The sequence below is a fragment of the Stegodyphus dumicola genome, chromosome 4 (genome assembly GCF_044657685.1).
Source record: "Stegodyphus dumicola isolate Sdum_Otavi_A_Nest chromosome 4, ASM4465768v1".
In the NCBI taxonomy this organism is placed as follows: Eukaryota; Metazoa; Arthropoda; class Arachnida; order Araneae; family Eresidae; genus Stegodyphus; species Stegodyphus dumicola.
In genome coordinates this window covers 137,805,457-137,823,795 of record NC_140771.1, presented here as the reverse complement: position 1 = coordinate 137,823,795, position 18,339 = coordinate 137,805,457, and the positions used below count along the sequence as shown (strand labels likewise).

General features: G+C 30.3%; 1 protein-coding gene across 1 annotated transcript in view; it reads left to right on the top strand.

The window, feature by feature from the left end:
* The window catches only part of ScsbetaA (Succinyl-coenzyme A synthetase beta subunit, ADP-forming), a 149,164-nt gene that overhangs the window by 31,187 nt on the left and 99,638 nt on the right, over nt 1-18,339 (top strand). The window contains exons 4-5 of the mRNA XM_085815540.1: nt 2,256-2,418; nt 4,016-4,186. Of these exons, the coding sequence (XP_085671666.1) occupies nt 2,256-2,418; nt 4,016-4,186 (334 nt within the window). The remainder of the gene's footprint in view (nt 1-2,255; nt 2,419-4,015; nt 4,187-18,339) is intronic.

The following is an 18,339-nucleotide window of genomic DNA, read 5'->3' as shown; positions in this document are numbered from 1 at the left end:
ACCTGTCTTTCTTACCCATTTTTCATATCTTCCTTACATGCCAGTGCTTATGATTGTCATTTCTGCATACATATTCTGTTATAAAACCTGTTTACTTTGATCCCCTCTATCTGAAAGTGTACTTTTTATCAAATATTTTAATATCACTCTGTATAACTTATGGCACACTAAGGCATTTAAATTTTTAATTTGCAGAAATTTGTGTCCAATCATAAATCTGAAAGCAGCATAGAGTTTCTAAAGAAAAAGAGGAAGTAGACATTTGGAAACCCTTTTCTAGTAGTTCCATAATTAGGAAAGGATTTTCTATAGTGAAAGAATTTCAAGGGTCAATTAAAATTACATCTGTTCCCCCCATTTTGTGCAGAGTAGTATTAACCATTTCACTTCCAGCATATCATATGTGAATAAGCTCTGTTTCCTTCCATGGGCGCACTGAATCAAATATAATACAGGAATGAAGTGCCGCTGATGGCCCACTGTATCATATTTGATATGCTGATGTGGAATGTTTTATTTCAAATGCACAAAAATTATGTCAAAATACGGCGAAAACTTACTGAATAGAATCTCTATAGTGTAAGCATTGTTGTGATGATTATTATTCATTACAGGTAGGCTTCCTACAATGTCTCAGATACATTCCTTGAAAGTACCGCGTTCATGGAAGTTGCTTAATGGGAGACACCAACTTGATACAAAAATCGGGATTCAGTTTAAAAAAGAGAAAAACTGCCTTTTATGGTGTAACATTTTCATCAGTTTTTTATAATTTATGTACATAGTAATGATTCGATTTTTAAATGTTATCAAATTTATATATGTTAAATTTAGGTAGAAGTAAAAAATACTGTATAAGGAAATGAAAAACAGTTGTTAATTAAATATGCTGAGTATGGCAAGAAGTAGCCAAATGTGCAGTGAACTGAAGAAATCGAACAACTGCAGGCTGTTTGGTGCATATGGATAACTTGAAGGACAAGGTGAAAAGGTTATGCTACCATTGTATGTGTTCTCAGGTTAGACTGTCATGAGGTATATTGTGAGTGGCAATAACTATGACACATTTATGAAAGTCTTGCTTGAGTTGTACTCTTGCACAGAATTACTTTATTCTCACTCAGAATGTCTACATAAAATTACAATGCTGGAAAAGCAAGTAAGCCACAGCTGTCACACAGAGATGGTGCACTGGGTCACAAGGGAATAATGAGAATGAATGTGCATCAGTGGTGGTTCCTAGAATCTCTGTCTAAGGGTAAATTTCTGGTTTCTTTGTTGGCATGGTGTGTTGGTTAAAGGTTTATCCAACTGAAGACTAGGGGGTGGAGCTGCCACACATTTCCTAAACCGCATTGTAAAAGTACCACATTGTAAGGAAATTTTTGCATTTTTCAAAGTGCGTTCTAAAAGTACCAAGTTGTAGGAGGCCTATATGTATTTTATTCTACAAAAGTAAAATGCATTATGCTAACCGCATATGCTCATGATTTAGAAATATTTCATGCAGTGCAAGTGACTTAAAATTCTTTTTCAGAAATATGACAGACAGTAAGATATAAGCGCTAATATTTAAATTCTTGAATTTTTGCTTTATTGTTATGCAGAATTAATTTAAATATGGGAATGTAATCATTACTACTAATGTTGCACATGATTGAATTTTTATTTGAATATGAAGGTTTTCTGTTTATATTGTAAGAAATAACATATGCAAAATTCAAATATTTAGGTAAAAAGCAGATTTTATAAGAATTATTTTTGCATGTTAGGTTTAATTGCAAAATCCACTGAAACACATGTTCAGCATTGCAAGGTCATGGGCACATAGAGGAACTTTGTTCGCTCGATGTCAAGAGTGAAGAGGTTAAGCAATATTACCTCATATCTCAAACTTGCTGATTAAATTGTCTTATTAAGTACACCTAATTGTAGAATTCAATAACACATTCACAATTTGTGGTCTTATCAAATATGAAAAGGCTTATTAGCAAATTTTGATCTTGATTTTGACAGATTTTAGAGAATATAGCTTGCACATAACCTGATTGTATTTTAATTGCTTAGATATTGAATTTCTCTAAATTAGTTGTTATCAGTGTTCTTATTTTTAAGTGTAAAATTTTTCAAAAGCATTTGCATGTTGCCAGTTTCGAATTTTTATGAAGGAAATAAAAAAAGGTTGGATAATAACAATAAACTATACTTTTATAAATCAATTAAGTAAATAAATTTCTAACAAATATTACTTTTAGCCCTCAGGAAGCCAAAGAATTAGCAGCACAAATGTTGGGTAAACGATTGGTAACAAAACAGACTGGAGAAAAGGGAGTCTTATGTAAAGAAGTTATGATTGCTGAAAGACTGTATACAAGAAGGGAATATTATTTTGCAATAATGATGGAAAGAGATTTTGGGGTAAGTGATATGACTTGTGTTTTTTTAATAGTGTGTGATCTGTTGAGATCATAGATGTTGAGATCATCTTCCAGTAATTAGAAAATGAAAATGCTGCTGTGCTTGTATGCAAATGAACACAGAGAAAAGAATAAATATGAGTTGCCGAATGTGTAATGTTGAGTTATGCAAAGAATGCTTTACCCTGTCATATGATGTAAAATCTATTTCATATAAAGTTTTCCAGTTAAATAGGTGTGCTTATAGTCAGTCACTACGTGTGAGCCATATGTATCAGGTGGGACATATGTGTTTCAGCCTTTGGCTTGAAGACCGTATCTCAAATAAATCCCAAATGCTAAATTTACCTTATTTATGACATATTTTGTTCACTTGGATAGAAAACGGGATAATATTTTTTTTTTTTTTTTAAATTTATAGTCAAAGGGTTAAAAGAAAGCATGTGAAAAAGATTGTTCAATGAACAATTACATCTGTAAATTTTATACTAAGCTGTATTTTGAATCTTTCTTTGTTATGTTCAAGGAACTATGCCTAAAATACCACCTGTACTCATGAATATTGCATCATAATCGTGCACATGCTTACCATGTATAAGAGATAAAAGATTTTTGTCTTCTGGAGTCAGACAATACTCTGAATACTTTTCTGCTTTGGTTCATTATTACTTGAAGACTTTTTTTTTCATGGAAAATAAAATCACTTCGGGAAATATTTATTTAAATAAGAATTAATAATGCCAGAGGATAAAATTTCTTATTCTGTTAGTAATGGGTGATGGAGAAATTAAGTAATTAATTTTAACACAGAGCATAACGGAAAATATTTTAAAAAGAAATGAACACTGAGTGGGATACAGTATATAATATCTAGTACCAACAAGACATACTAATGACCTTTTTATATTCATAATTATGCAACCGCAGTGTACCCTCGATTATCTGGGCTAATTTCGAGAAAGAAGGGCACAGGTAATTAAAAAACATGGATAGTCCAAATTTTCAATTTTCATTTATAGTGTATGTGTTTATTTCTTTTTTTTTACTTTGTTTCTGAGAATATTTAAATATTTATCGAATATCACTGCATATTTTTTGAAGCGCTGTTTTCTCATTGTATTCAAATCCCTTTTGGTCAGCAAAATCCAATAAAATTCCAAAAGAAATAATTGCTGTCTTAGGACTAACATAATTGTCAATAGCTTCTTGCTTGCTTTTTCTGTTCTTGTGATAATTGAAATAATATTTACATCAGTCAAGCAATCAGTCAAGCATTGAAAGCCCGGCACAATCGAATTATCCTTGAACTATTCCTCGATGTGTCCTGACAATATTTTCGGTTTTCCAACATTCAGCTTCAGTTATTTCCTCGATTTCTTCAAAATTAGATAAATCTCCAATTATTAAAAATTTTTTTTGTATTCTCAAACTGGCACATGTTTGTTTTTTTAATACACTGATGCATAGCACTCAATGTACATGGGGGGGCACAGCCATCCACAGATAATCGAGAGCGCATTGTAATACAATTTCTCAATTTTAAGTATACTGAAATATTCACTACTACTACTAAAATATAGCTTTAAAACCATATAAAGGGTCCAGTGATTATTGCTAGCTCCCAAGGAGGTGTGAACATTGAAGAAGTTGCCAGAGATAATCCAGAAGCAATTATAAAGGAACCTATTGATATTATGACAGGTCTTTCATCTAATCAAGCTCTAAAAGTGGCTAAATATCTTGGATTCAAGCAAAATAATATAAATCAGGTATGATATTATTATTTGTTTTATATATGCAGATAGTCACAGAAGTGCTCTGCTTAATAAATTCATATAATTGACAAGCTATCAATTTAACATTTAATTGATGTAGTCAAAGAACATAAGTGTATATGATAAAAACTTTAGTTCACTAGTATGAATTCAAACATGAGTTGCTGTGGGATTATTTTGAAAAAATATTTAATTGGGAAAATCGAAAATCCATAATTTTTAAGGTGAGAAGATATCTGAAATTTTATCAGTATTTGAAAAAATATTTTAAATTATTTTATCACTTATGCTGCTTTTTGCTCATGTCTGAAAAAAATATATCCCTTTCAGACAGTATAAATTTTAGATTAATTAGAGGGAAAAAATCTAGCAAGTAAAGAAAACATGTAAGAATTTTACACCAGTTTTTTTTCTTCCAAAACTTTTCTTATTGAAATCTATAGTACAAATTAAACTTTTCATTCTGTATATAGATCAAATATTCCATTTATGTCATATATATGTGTATGTACAGTACAAAGTTCGTAATCCGGACTCGTCACGACTTCGGCGATTCCGGATTAGGGGTTTTTCCGGATTATAGATCATCAGTTTAAATCTGGTAAGATGGCATTCAGAAATAATACAATTAAAAATATGAAACCGTAATTTATGAAATAAATAGCAATCATGATCTAAAGGGTATCAAAATTAATAAAAAAAAAAAGCTTAATATTTATTTGTTTACTTTAGTAAACATTTCTATCAATGTAAGTTATATTTAAGTTGCTTTTTTTGTGCTAATGCTTTCTCTTTAATTCTATAAATAGACATAATTTCTTGTTCAGTTACAAAGTTCCACTGTTCAAGTCCTGTAATTGCTGTGTCAAGAATACCGACTAACTTGTCAATCGAAATTTTTTCGTTTTCAATAACGTTCTCTGTTACTTTCTTCACTATCGGAAACGCGCATGACTAAACACTTTACTGGTTTTACGTGTATACGCGCATCAAACGCGCATGCGTAAGTTTGTGGCTTTGAGGTCTGGATTATAGATCATTCCGGATAATGGATGCCCAGATTAGAGACTTTGTACTGTAAGATTAAAAAAAAAAAAATATGTAGATCAGTTTTATAATTTAATTTAGTAATAGTGTCTTAATTCCTCATTTTTAATTTGGCTATTTCCTCTTTATTCTTAAAAAAAATTAATAACTTTTCTGGAGTGTGTCATTTCTAGATAAATATATGCTGGAGCTTGCATAATCCGGAACTACTCTGATATGCGCCCTCAAGTCGCCAAATATTTTTGGCGAGAAACTTCACGCTGCCATATTACTATCTAAATTTTTTTGTCTACATTTTGAACTTTTAGCCTAAAATGTCTCCAAAAACGCGTTTTTCGCACATGCAAAAACTACGTTTTGAACACACAATTTAGCTAAAAATCCGAAACAAAAACAAAAAATTTAGATAGCAAAAACGTAAAGTTTCTGACCAAAAATATTTGACAAGAAGCCATGTACACAGTGACATGTTTTAACTTAAAAAAACATCTACGAATGGCATAATGTAGGCAACGAACGAATCTACAAACTACGCACACCTCGCTTTAATAACTTAACATAACAACAATAAATTTCAAAGAATACCATGCACACAGCATCCTGTTTAAACTTAAAAAAAATTCTATGAATTGCACAATTTAGGCAAGGAAGGAATCTACGATCTACGCACTCCTCGCTTTAATAAAATAACATAACAACAATAAATTTCAAATAATAGCATGTACACAGCGTTCTGTTTCAACTTTAAAAAACATCTACGAATTGCACAGTCTAGACACTAAACAACAAAATAAACTAAAATAAATTTCCAACAGTTTAAAAAAAACAACAATAACGACAGAAATTCATACTAAAGAACCAATGAACATAACATTCTACAAAATAAGAACAAGGATAAAATAAAATGCACTTACCATGAATTAATGCGTTTTCGAATAGCAGAAATATAAATTTCATACCGCCTTTAACATGCCACCACGTAATCACTATCGTATTTACATGACAGCCAGACACACTACCCAGAAAATTTATACTATGGTTCACAAATAAATAAAATCACAAATCTCTACTTCTATCATGCACTGCCATTAAATATAATCTCCCAGACCCTCTTTCCACCCTTCCAAATACCCACTACAGGATAGCCACAATGATATTTCCTTTTGCCGAACTTCAACTCAACAACTACCATTTTATCTTTCCCTCCCATCTTTTCAGACACAGAGGTGAACCAACGAGCTCCAGCGAAAGATTTTTCAACGTCAACAGGGTTGCCATAGAACACGCAATCGTGCCAAAAACCAGCACAGAACACATATCGCCACATTTGGTGAAATTAGGGTGTGTATTAGAGTTGTACCCATAATCCTTATGGCATAGTTAATTCAAAACATAAACTTTGATAACGGAAACTTTTCTAACCTAAAATCAAAGCTTCCTCTTGGTGAGCTGCCATATTGGATAAATGCTCACTTTTAGCTTGAACTTCTGTGTTGCTTGGTTGCTGATTCACTGTGCTCTCTTCTTATTGTAAAAGTATTAAAAATGTTGATGTTCTGTAGATAGGCACGATTAAAGTACCAAGTGATTGTGGTCACAAATGCCAATTGGAAATGGAATAAAACCGCTTCAACTGCCAAGTTTCTTAGTCATTGCAAATTCTACGTTCTAAGTACCAAGTATCTTCATAATCAGTATTTCTACGCTTGACCTCAGTGTTCCTACATCAGTACTTCAAAAATATGCTTTCATTACGCACACACATATATATAAACGTTTGTGAAATATTATTAAAAGTTAATTTTTTAGAAGATTAAGACATAACTATGAAAAAATACTTAGTGTAAGTTTTAAATTGTAATGTTATTCAGTAATTCATATTAAGAAACTTAAAATACTAAAAAATACTTATCAAAATAAAAATACAAATAAAAAATTAAAGAAGGCTGTCTTTTCAAGGGGAATAAGTCTTTTCCCATAAAATCTGCAATAATTAAGGAATGATCATGTTTTGTCTCCTTCGTATATTTGAATGAAATTCTTTTCAAAATACAAAAAGCTAAGAAATATAATATTTTGAGATTTAAATTGGAAATTTCATATACATGGAGGAAGTTGTGTATATATATATATATAATGTTGTATGATCTTAAATTCATTTAGTGCGAAATTAAGTTATTCTACTATTTGCGTAATTGCTGCAAAGTAAGTTAATAATAATTTATTTACTAAATAATATTGATTATATTATCTCCTAAGATTAATTATTGTAGAATGATCTGAAAAGAGTGAATCCATACTTAGTAAGTTCTATTTCGAAAGATGTTTTTAAGTAACTTGATTGTAAATTGTTAAAAATGTTTAACGGGGACTGGAATTAAATCATGAATAACAATTGTAAAAGGAATAAATTAAAAGCAAGAATTAAATTAAATGTAAGTAATCATTGTCATTGATCGGAAATTAGTTGACTTTTCAAGGGGAACAAACCAACTCCCGTTCAATGAACAAAAATTAAGAAATAAATATGAAGGTTTTTCGTCCTTTACTCGAACAATAAAGCGATGCCAAACCGGCAATTCAAGTCAGGCCAAACATTTCCGTGAATAGAAAGAATTAAGAACCAATGCAGAGATCCAAATCACACATTCCGATTAAGTGTTTTAGCTAATTCAATTTTGAGTGAAAAGCAATTTCTGCAGTAAATGTGATATCGCTCGAGTAAGCATTCCCCGATTCCCTCATGTTTATACGAGTTCAATATTATTTGTAAAAATTAAACATTGGAAATTGTCATTATGAAATATAATTCAAAGTAGTTGAAATAAACATCAGGAAATTACAAAATATAAGAAAATAATGCAATCTTTGTAAAAACAAATAAAAAAATAAAAATATATATATAGTAAGAAAAGTGAATGTACATGAAGATATAAAGGCCAGAAAAAGCATTAATTAACTTACGTTCTTTCTAGTTGGGAGTGGGCAAAGTGTTCTCTTCGCGTCTGACTCGGAAGGGTTGTGTTCAGAAAATTCTTTAGTGGCAGCGGGGTCTTTGAATTATATCAGTCGGTAAAAACTTGTGTGAAGTAATTTAAGGTGTGGGAAGGACTAGGAATTTTTGAGGCACATATGCTGTGGAGCTCTTATTTGAGTGAAACCGTCTGTTAAAATTTTTTTTGAAAATACCAGTGAATGGAAATTAATTAATTTCTGGCTAATTGTCGTGTCATAGCGATGAAGAATTTAAGAAAGGAAAAAAGGAATTTTCACTGTCAAAGAGCTATTTGACAGATTATGAAATAGGCCCATTTTTTTAGTAACAGCATAAGTCTTAAGACAATTAGCTTTTTACATTATATACAGCTTAGCAATTACACTATGTACAAATCCTTCAACTGATAGTCATCCAACTTATACCGCCTTCTCAGGTTTAGGAACAAATTATCATATCCCTATCAGTTAAATGAATTAGAACGATTATTTAATGCCTGCTCTTTTAAGGCAATGGTTAATAAATTGATTGGGTATTAGATTATTTTTGAGAATTTTAATAAGGAGCATAATTTCGTGATGTAGATCTATCGTATCTGTGCAGATATTTTTAATTCGTTGTATTTGATTTATTATTGTATCGTTAATTACTTTTTTGGATATGTTGGAATACAAATTTATTAATTAGTATTGAAATTGAAGTTTCTTGTTTTTTCAAAAAGTAAAATTTTTTTGTAGTTAATGATTTGAAGATCTAGATAGTCTATGCTATTTTGTGAATTATTAGTTTTATTAACTGTAAGACAATTTGGATAAATCTTTGCATGTTCAATTTTATTAAAATTATTAATATAATAATAAGGTCATCAATATATCTGTAGGTGTGCTTATAGTAATTTAACTCTTGTGGTTGTAGATTTTTTTGGAAGTTAAATTCTTTGATAAATAAAAAGATATTACAGAGCGAAGTACTGGAATGTGAGCCCATTGGCAGAACTTTGACTTGTTTAAAAAGTTGATTTTTAAATTTGATGTAGTTATGAAAAAGTGTGCATTTTAGGTAGGTTTTCCATTTGTTAAGATTTATAATTGTGAGCATATCAGGGAAGAGTTTAGGTAGATCTAGTAGACTAGTATAGATTTCTTCTAGAGGAAGTGAGGTATATAAGTTTTCAAAGTCATAGCAGTTAATGTTTTGTATATTAATTGTTTGAATGGCATTAATGACAGGGGTGTTATTATGGATGATCCAGCAATAGTTATGATTAGTGTTACAATTGTTGAAAATAAATTTACAGATTTTTTTAAGTTGAATTGAAAAATAATAGTCTATATATTTCTTGTAATTATTAGTTCCATTTGCTATAAATCAGAGTTTTCATGGTGTTTTATGGAATTTGGGAAGTGCATATAGGTTAGTAAATCTGTTGTAGTTTGGATTTAAAGTAATATTTAGTTTTTTATGAAAAGTTTTAATTCTGTTTATTATAGATGTTTCTGTAAGGTTGGCTAATTGATAACTAGTTGCATTTAAAAGTTCTTTATGAATAATTTTTGCATAGAATTGTTTTCATATAATGCTAAAGTTATTATTTGCCTTATCTATTTTCGTAATAGTAAAAAGTTTTTTTAATTTTTTAATATCTGATGTCAGTTGCGACCAATTCAATGTACTTTTAAACTTGAGGTGATTGATTTCGGTGGATATGCGATGAAGAATTTTATATTTCCATTTTAAAAAGGTATCTATAGGTAAATTCAGTTGATAGCTTGCTTTAACTAGGGAAGACTCAGATAACCGGCACTTGGCGCAATTTTTTTCCGCCATTTTGAATCGGCGAAAATCGCCAAATCCTCGGAAGGATTTTTTGGTGCCAAGAGGGAAATGATGTCAAAAGACGCTTTACAAAATTTCCCTCTTGAGCCCAATATAGGGGAGAAACCCGTGCTAGGCGAAAATCACCTGAGGCTAAATACAGTAACGCATTTGCGTTTAAAAAGAAAAAAAATGCACATAGAACTAATTTAGTTATTGATGTGGTTAAGTTAATCTACATACTTTTTTCACCTTAATATTTTAGATTATGATATATATAACTCCAACATTATTACCGTTTATACTTCTCTTTTTAATTCTGACCATTAATTTCTACAATTATCCATAATAATAGTTAAATATGTTTGAAAATATGGTCTTCATTTAAATGCAGTAAAGATCATGCAAATGGAATATTTATCACGCAAGTAATGTTAAAAATTTTAAAAGATCAAATATACATGAATTTACTATTAAAAAAAAAAAAACTTTCATTTCACACATTGCATTTTATATTGATGAACTAAACCGATCGTTATAGATTTATTTTTACTCTTTATATTAAAACAACCTTATGCCAGCATTTTATATAGAATAAATATTTTATATAAAATTGTACATTCACATTATATTACAAATAAAATAAATTAGATAAATCAGTTAAATATTAAATTAAATGTATTATTTTTAAATTAAAAATTATGTTAGATTTAAGCGAAAAATATATCAAACTCAAACACTGGTAAAGTACAGAAAAAAAGGTTTAGTGGTAGACAGAAGAAAAGGCAGAAATAAATATTAATAACTTCTTAAATTTAAAAAATTACAAATATTCCTAAGTTACAGAAATAAAAATTTTAATATAAATAAAAATTAGTAATTCAAATATGCAAATATCAATAGATGGAAAAAGATAAAAATTTAAATGAAAAAATACTTGCTTTGGCAGGTGATTCGTTTTGAAGTGTTACACACAGAGCCAATACCTTCTTAAACACAAGTCTCCCTACTGAAGGCTCGTAGTTTAGTGACGTCACAAACTGTTCGCCTTCACAATGGGGTGTGAAAAATTGCCCCTAAACCAAGGCCATGTAGAGGGCATTAGCAAGTTAGGGGAATTTCGTCCTTGGTCGTGAGAAGGCGTGGGAACCAAATCTCCTTAATTTGATATTGATATTTATTTTTTTTCGATTTCAATCATGCCTTTAAAATGTTGTGTGCCGTTATGCTGAGAAAATTATTGTGACGCTTCTAAAGTATCAATATATAGATTTCCTGAGCAACAAGATGTATTACATAGAGGGTTAAAATCGATACCGCGAGAAAATTTGATCATTTCGAAGTATTCTCGGATAAGTTAAGCCTAACATGAAATTTAAATTTATTAAGGTATTTGCTTCTACATTTAAAAGAATGGATACGTTAATATTAAGGAATTCCATTTTTATAGAATACATTGTGTATAATAATATTGTGTAATTACGTATCGATTAGTATAATTATGTATCGAACTGTATGCTAACTATTCACTTACTTTTTAAAATATCCAATTTTTTACTTTTTTGATTAATTTTATAACTTGGAACTTTTAACTTATATAACATATATGGCAGCAAATGAAATTATTTAGCTTGATATTTAATATATTTTGGTACTAAAAGTTTTTCTAAAGAAACTCTGAAGGCAATAAATATGCTTATGGTTTTTTAAATCGTAATATAAAGTGCACAGTTTTGCGTAAAACAAGAAATAATTTAAATTTCTAATGCATGAAAATTCAAATATTATTTAAACTTATGTCACTAAGAATCCTTTTCTTCCGCCCCCCCCTCCCGAGTGGGAGACAAACACACATATGCTTGCTATCACCTGTTTTGTTAAAATATAAGTTGCATTACTAGAAATCCTACTTTTATTACTTTAAAATTAGTAATTAGGTAATTATAGTAATCTGAGTGAGCTTTCATCATGTCTAAAAAAAACAGTTGTGATTAAAGAAAATTGTATATTTTTTCTCCAGATAAGCACAGAATTTGCTCCTTTTATTTCTGCATCAATCGTTATCAATGATCATCTGCAAGTGGAAGCATATTTTAGAGATACTCCATTAACAAAAATTAGTAACCATGAATTCCCTTTAAAAATTAATGATGTGCATAATCTCTGTTCATTGCTTAAAGTTGCAAAAATTAAAGGTGATAATAATGAAAACAGCTTTAAAAATTTACTATTCGCAACTCAAGGCCTTTGTGAATTAGAAAAAAATGCCCCTGAACATAAAAAGAAAGTAGTTCAGTTTATATTTGAGCAGCTGACATTAATCGTTTTGCATAAAAATAATAATTGGTATAGTTCTGATCTGTTAATATTATCAAGTTAGATTTTTCAATTTCTCCACATTGCTATAAATTTTTAAGAAATAGTGTGTATGCTACTTTGCCACATCCTTCTACATTGAAAAGATTGTATTCTGAATATAATGTTGATCTAAAGTGGAGCAAACTCCTGAAAATTTCCTGAATTATGCTAAGGTAAAAAAATCCGCTTTTTAGATGAAAGCGATAATATGTCACTTTAATGGTTGACGAAATTCACATTAAGCCATTCTTAGATTTCAAAGGTGAAAAATATAATAGGAATGTAGCAAAATATAATTGTGAAAACGCTGCTAATTCTGTGTGTGTTTTTAATGCTGCAGAGTATTAGATCTTCATATAAGGATGTTATAAGTATTGTCCCAGTAAAATCATTATCAGCACAATTTTTGCATGAATATATTATGAAAATAATAAAAGGTTTAGAAAATTTAGGTTTTTCATGTAATATGTGTGCTTATAAATCTACCCTGCTAAAATTTAAAAACTTCTAGTATCCTTAAAAATATTTCCACACATCCTTCTTATATATATTTGTTGCAGTTAAGTGACTTGAATATTATTAGTATGAAGAGAGATTCCAACATTACCTCAAGTCCTTATCAAAAGTCAACCAGTACTTTAAAGCATTATTTAACTGTAAACATACAATATAAGATCATACAAAAATTAATAATATATAATACAGTCAAAAGTCGTTAATCCGGACTCGCCGGGACTTCGGCGATTCCGGATTATAGATCATCAGTTTAAATCTGGTAAGATGGCATGCAGAAATTATAAAATTAAAAATATGAAACCGTAATTTATGAAATGAAGAACAGTTGTGATCTAAAGGGTATCAAAATTTACAAGAAAAAGCTTAATATTTATTTGTTTACTTTATTAAACATTTCTTTCAATGTAAGTTGTTTAAGTTGCTTCGTTTTTTATGTGATAATACATTCTCTTTAATTCTATAAACAGACATAATTTCTTGTTTATTTACAAAGTTCCGCTGTTCAAATCCTATAATTGCTGTGTCGAGAATACCGACTAATTTGTGAAATGAAATTTTTTTGTTTTCAATAACCTCTGTTACTTTCTTCGCTATCGGAAGCGAATTATAATGACGAGGAATTTGATTTAAATCATATCAAAGACAGAGTACATCGAGATGAAATACTACATTTAGTAAGGAATTATAAGCCAAATAAAATAAAAACATCTGCCCTGAAGATAAGGATAGTGCTGACAGATCAACTTCCAATTCATTGCGCACCGCAGCGTTAAAGATAAACAAAGTTTAGATAAACAAACGTTAAAGTTTAGATAAACAAAGGATATACCTTTATCCATTCTTTGCAGCAATTCCACTTTCTGTTTAATGGACTTCAAAACATACTTTCGCTTTGTAGATCCTTTACATATTATCAGAAATATATTACATATATCATATATCTGATATATTTAAATATATCAGAAATTCTATTTGACATAATCGAAAGTTCAAGCTTACTTTTATAAAATTGCTCTAACAGTCTGCAAAAAATAATAAGCCGAATCAAATTCGAAGATTAAGGAACAACGCAATCTGCAACATTAACTGAATTAGATAATTTTAGCTTAGCTTATACCGTCTGTTATACATTAAACGCGCATTCGTAAACATATTTTGCACACACAAACACGCATATTCGCAGCTGTAAAGGTCTACGCCAACGCGACACATGCGCAGAAAGTCTGGATAGCTTTGAGGTCCGGATTATGGGTGTCCGAATTAACGACTTTTGACTGTATATTTTGTGCAAAGGAAAATGTTTCCAACATTATATCCGCGAATGAATTGAAAATATATATTTTCAATATATATAAAGTAAAAAAAGAAAAATAATATGTATATACATCATTAGAAAATACCCTCCTGTTAGTAAAGCTTTAAAAGCATATATAGTTTAAAGGCAGGTAATAGGTGACCAATGGCGATTGTCAGCCGCCAGTTTGTGACGTCACGAATCGTAGTTGGGCTTCTGTTTAAGAAGGTGTTGACAGAGCACCAAACCAAAATAATGCAGGTTCATGGAGTTTTGCGCCTACGTCATTTCGCGAAAAATCGATTCCAGTTAATAATCGATATTTCGTAGAAAAATTTGTTTGATCAAAATTGCTAACATAAACGGTAAAAATGTATATAAATATATTATATATTTTTATTTGTTAACATAATTTTGTATTAATAAGTAGCAGACATTTTTTTGATAATAAAAGTTTTTGCAAAAATTAAATTTGATAGATGACTTTGCAATAAAAGTGTTCCTTTTTTTAATATGTGTGTCTTTAATATTGTTTATAAATCAACTGAATGAAAAGGTAGGTATCTGAATTTTATAACTAAATCGGCAATAAATTGGATTTCACAAAGCAAATAGTATACAGTGCAACTTAACCGTAACTGTTCATTGAAATAACCTTGACTTAGAAAAACATAGCAGATGCGAAATAAGACATCTGTCTCTTTAAAAAAAAAAAAAAAATCCCATTTTTTTAAGGTTTTCAAAAACCAGCTTCTTTTGAATTTATTAGCACGGAAGCAGAATTTTTCCCCCTTCGTCTTAAAATACGAAAATAGTTTTCATGTAGTTAAACAAAGAAATGTAATCCTGAATTCATAACTGAAGGTAAACAAGATTTCTGACAATATATTTTGCGAATATATTTCAGGAATATGTTTCGGTTATGTATTTGTTGCAAATATGGTGATGCAAAAATTTCAATATTTATATTTATTGCCATTAAAAACTAAGATCAGTAACAACACAGCAGAAAAATCTATGAAGATAAGTCTTATTCAAAGATTTGATGATATAAATTTAATTAACTTTTATTTGTTTATCTGTGAAAGAATTTTGCTCATGTTTTGTATAATAGTTTAAATTTTTTACTGATACACCAAACTCCCCAAAATCCTCTAGGTAAAGAAATCAGTGAAATGTATTTGACTTAGAAAAGTAGCAGAATATTGTTTCTTTAGTATTTTACATTAACTTATTAGCATTTCTTATAAGCATTTTATTTCAATATAAACTTGATTAGGAGGGATTAAAAAATTGCTTGTATGATACAGAGTGTTTGTCAGCGAGATAGCAGTAAAAATATTGCACACTGGTAATTCGCCTTGGAGTTCGACTAACGGATTTCCGCTATCTTAAGCAAATAACCCGCGAGTGCTTTTCTTATTCTAAATAATTCGTATTAGGAGAACAATTAATTTATTTAGAAATTAATTCCTGTTTGTTAAGGCTAGATAAATAACACCCATATACTTAAATATTAAGTAAATAATTTAAAAAATGTGCCCGTGCGAACGATAAGTTAGAAAAAGACCATTTGTTATCTACTTTGTTGTACTAATTATAAGGGTAATTAATTTATAAGGTTATTAAGTTATTTAGAAAATAACTTATAAGGTAATTAATCGGCAACTGGGAGCGCAGTATTAATATTATTTAAATAATTATGAATTAATTTGGTAATACTTAATTATTTAATTTTTAAATCATTAATAATTTTAATAGTAATTTTATTTTCTAAAATTTTTTTAGTATAGCGAAAATAGCGAATGGTTTGTGGCAACTTGAAGCCCGTCTCCGGTAATTAAATAATTATGATTTTAATAGTATTTAGTCGTCTAATAGATTTTAATAGTCTAATAAATAATAATATTTTGTTCTAATAAAATAAATAAATAGCGAATGATCATACGGAACAACAAAGTTACCTGATCAGCAGGACGATTCATCTGCAAAAGTCACATGACAGCCAAAGCAAAGTATTTAGGTATAGAAAGAAAATATTTCTTCCCTTTTCCCTTTCTCTCTAGCGTAGTGAAGATCTAAACTAGCAACCTAAACTGTCTTCCCACTTTATGGCACGTATCGCCCAAGTTGGCGAACAAGATTTCAGGAAGTTCGCCAAGTGCCCGTTATCTGAGTATCCCCTTTAACTATAAATTCGTTGATGTTGTTTTCGAAAGTCTTGCAACAGTAATTTTTAGTTATGTTTCTGACTGGTCTAAATTTTGCACCATAACTCATTAGTGTTTTTAGTTTGTAAAATCTAAAAGGCCCCAACTTGTCAGCAAACTGTGGTAGTGACTGCTACTAAATGTGAATTTACACAGCAACGTTAGGTTTAAAAAGGGTTTAAAGCCCTTTTTATTCAACTTTTAAAATAAGAGATGCGTCCACTTGACGCTCACAAACTACGCCGACCCGGCGGTTTAACTGAAACAGAACGTAGAACTGAAAAATAATGACTGGATGAATAAATAGCGAGATCACTATCCATGAGGCTCTGAGATCTTAAACTAACCTAACCGCGTTCTAAATTACCGCTGATATTCAGCGAGCTTACTGATTAAGCAGTTGAGAGATCTAGCAAAATCTGCCGAGCTAGGCACACAGGCCGACACGTGCTGTTCTAAAATTTCTACCGAGCAATATTCACATTCGCGATTCGAGTAGCACACCTACAATCTCGTTTCCTTTCTATTTAAACTCAACTTACTTCCGCTAAATTTGAATATACTGCGCGCTACTACAATTTACATACTCTAGCATTGGCAGTTCTAGGGGAAAGTAAAGGCTAGACAGGAAAGATTACATAAACTTAAAATAAATATTAGTTAAAATAAATATAAACCCTACAAGTTGATGGTTTTGTATGATATTCAGGTTGCCAGTAATTATGTGCTGGTGATGAGAATCTACGTAAATACTGTAAATTGGTGACTTACAATGTCATTCTGCTGTTTGATATTTCAATGCAACTATTGGTATGGTGTCTACAGCTGGGAAGTAAACTTTACAATTGTTGATGATTCTTGAGAATCGAATATTGTCAAACTGCGGATGCAGAAAATTGACTTTAAAAAAATTTGCGTTGAGTTAGACAATTAGAAAGTCTGAATAGACAAAAATCGAGAACTATGTCTTTAATGATTTGTATTTCGTCGTAGCTTTCATGAATGAATTTTTTCAGTTTGATAAGGAATTTATTAGTACAAAAGTGTAACCAGTTAAGAAGTTTCTTGGGGAATTTTTCTGAGTCAAAAAAACATTTCAATTGTTTTGTCAATTGTTTTTTGAATGCAAGTGTATCCAAAGTGGATAAAAATCTAGCATTATTTTTTAATTTGCTTCCTCTTTTTCCTCTTTGCATTTTGTTGCTAGTTCTCATTAAATATTCATGATGGAAGCTGATAGGCCTTTTTAATTATTTTGTTATTATATCCTAATAATATGTGATGTATTTTCTAATGCTAAAACCTAAACTGTTAACATTGCCTTTGAATTTAGTGTTTGCTTATATATATACAGTCTTTAATCCGGACATCCATAATCCGGAATGATCTATAATCCGGACCTCAAACCTACAAACTTTCTGCGCATGCGTCAACGCATATATGTGTTGATGCATGCGCATAATACCTTTAGGTATATGCATAATGCGATTACACATGCAAGTTTAATGTATAACGGACGGTATAAGCTACGCTAAAATTATCGAATTATCTATTTCAGTTAATGTTGCAGATTGCATTGTTCCTTAATCTTCTAATTGGATCCGGCTTATTATTTTTTGCAGACTTTTAGAGCAATTTTATAAAAGTAAGCTTGAACTTTCGATTATGTCAAAAAGAATATCTGATTCTGGAGCTGCCGGAGGATCTACAAAGTGAAAGCATGTTTCGATGTCCATCAAACAAAAAGTGGAATTGCTGCAAAAAATGGATAAAGGCTTATCCTTTGTTTCTCTAACTATTCCGAAATCTGTTTATCAATGAAGCTGCTCTGCGGCGGGGCGAGGGGGGGACGTCGCGGCTCTCAGTGAACTGAAAGTTGATCTGTCAGCACTATTGTTATCTTCATGGCAGA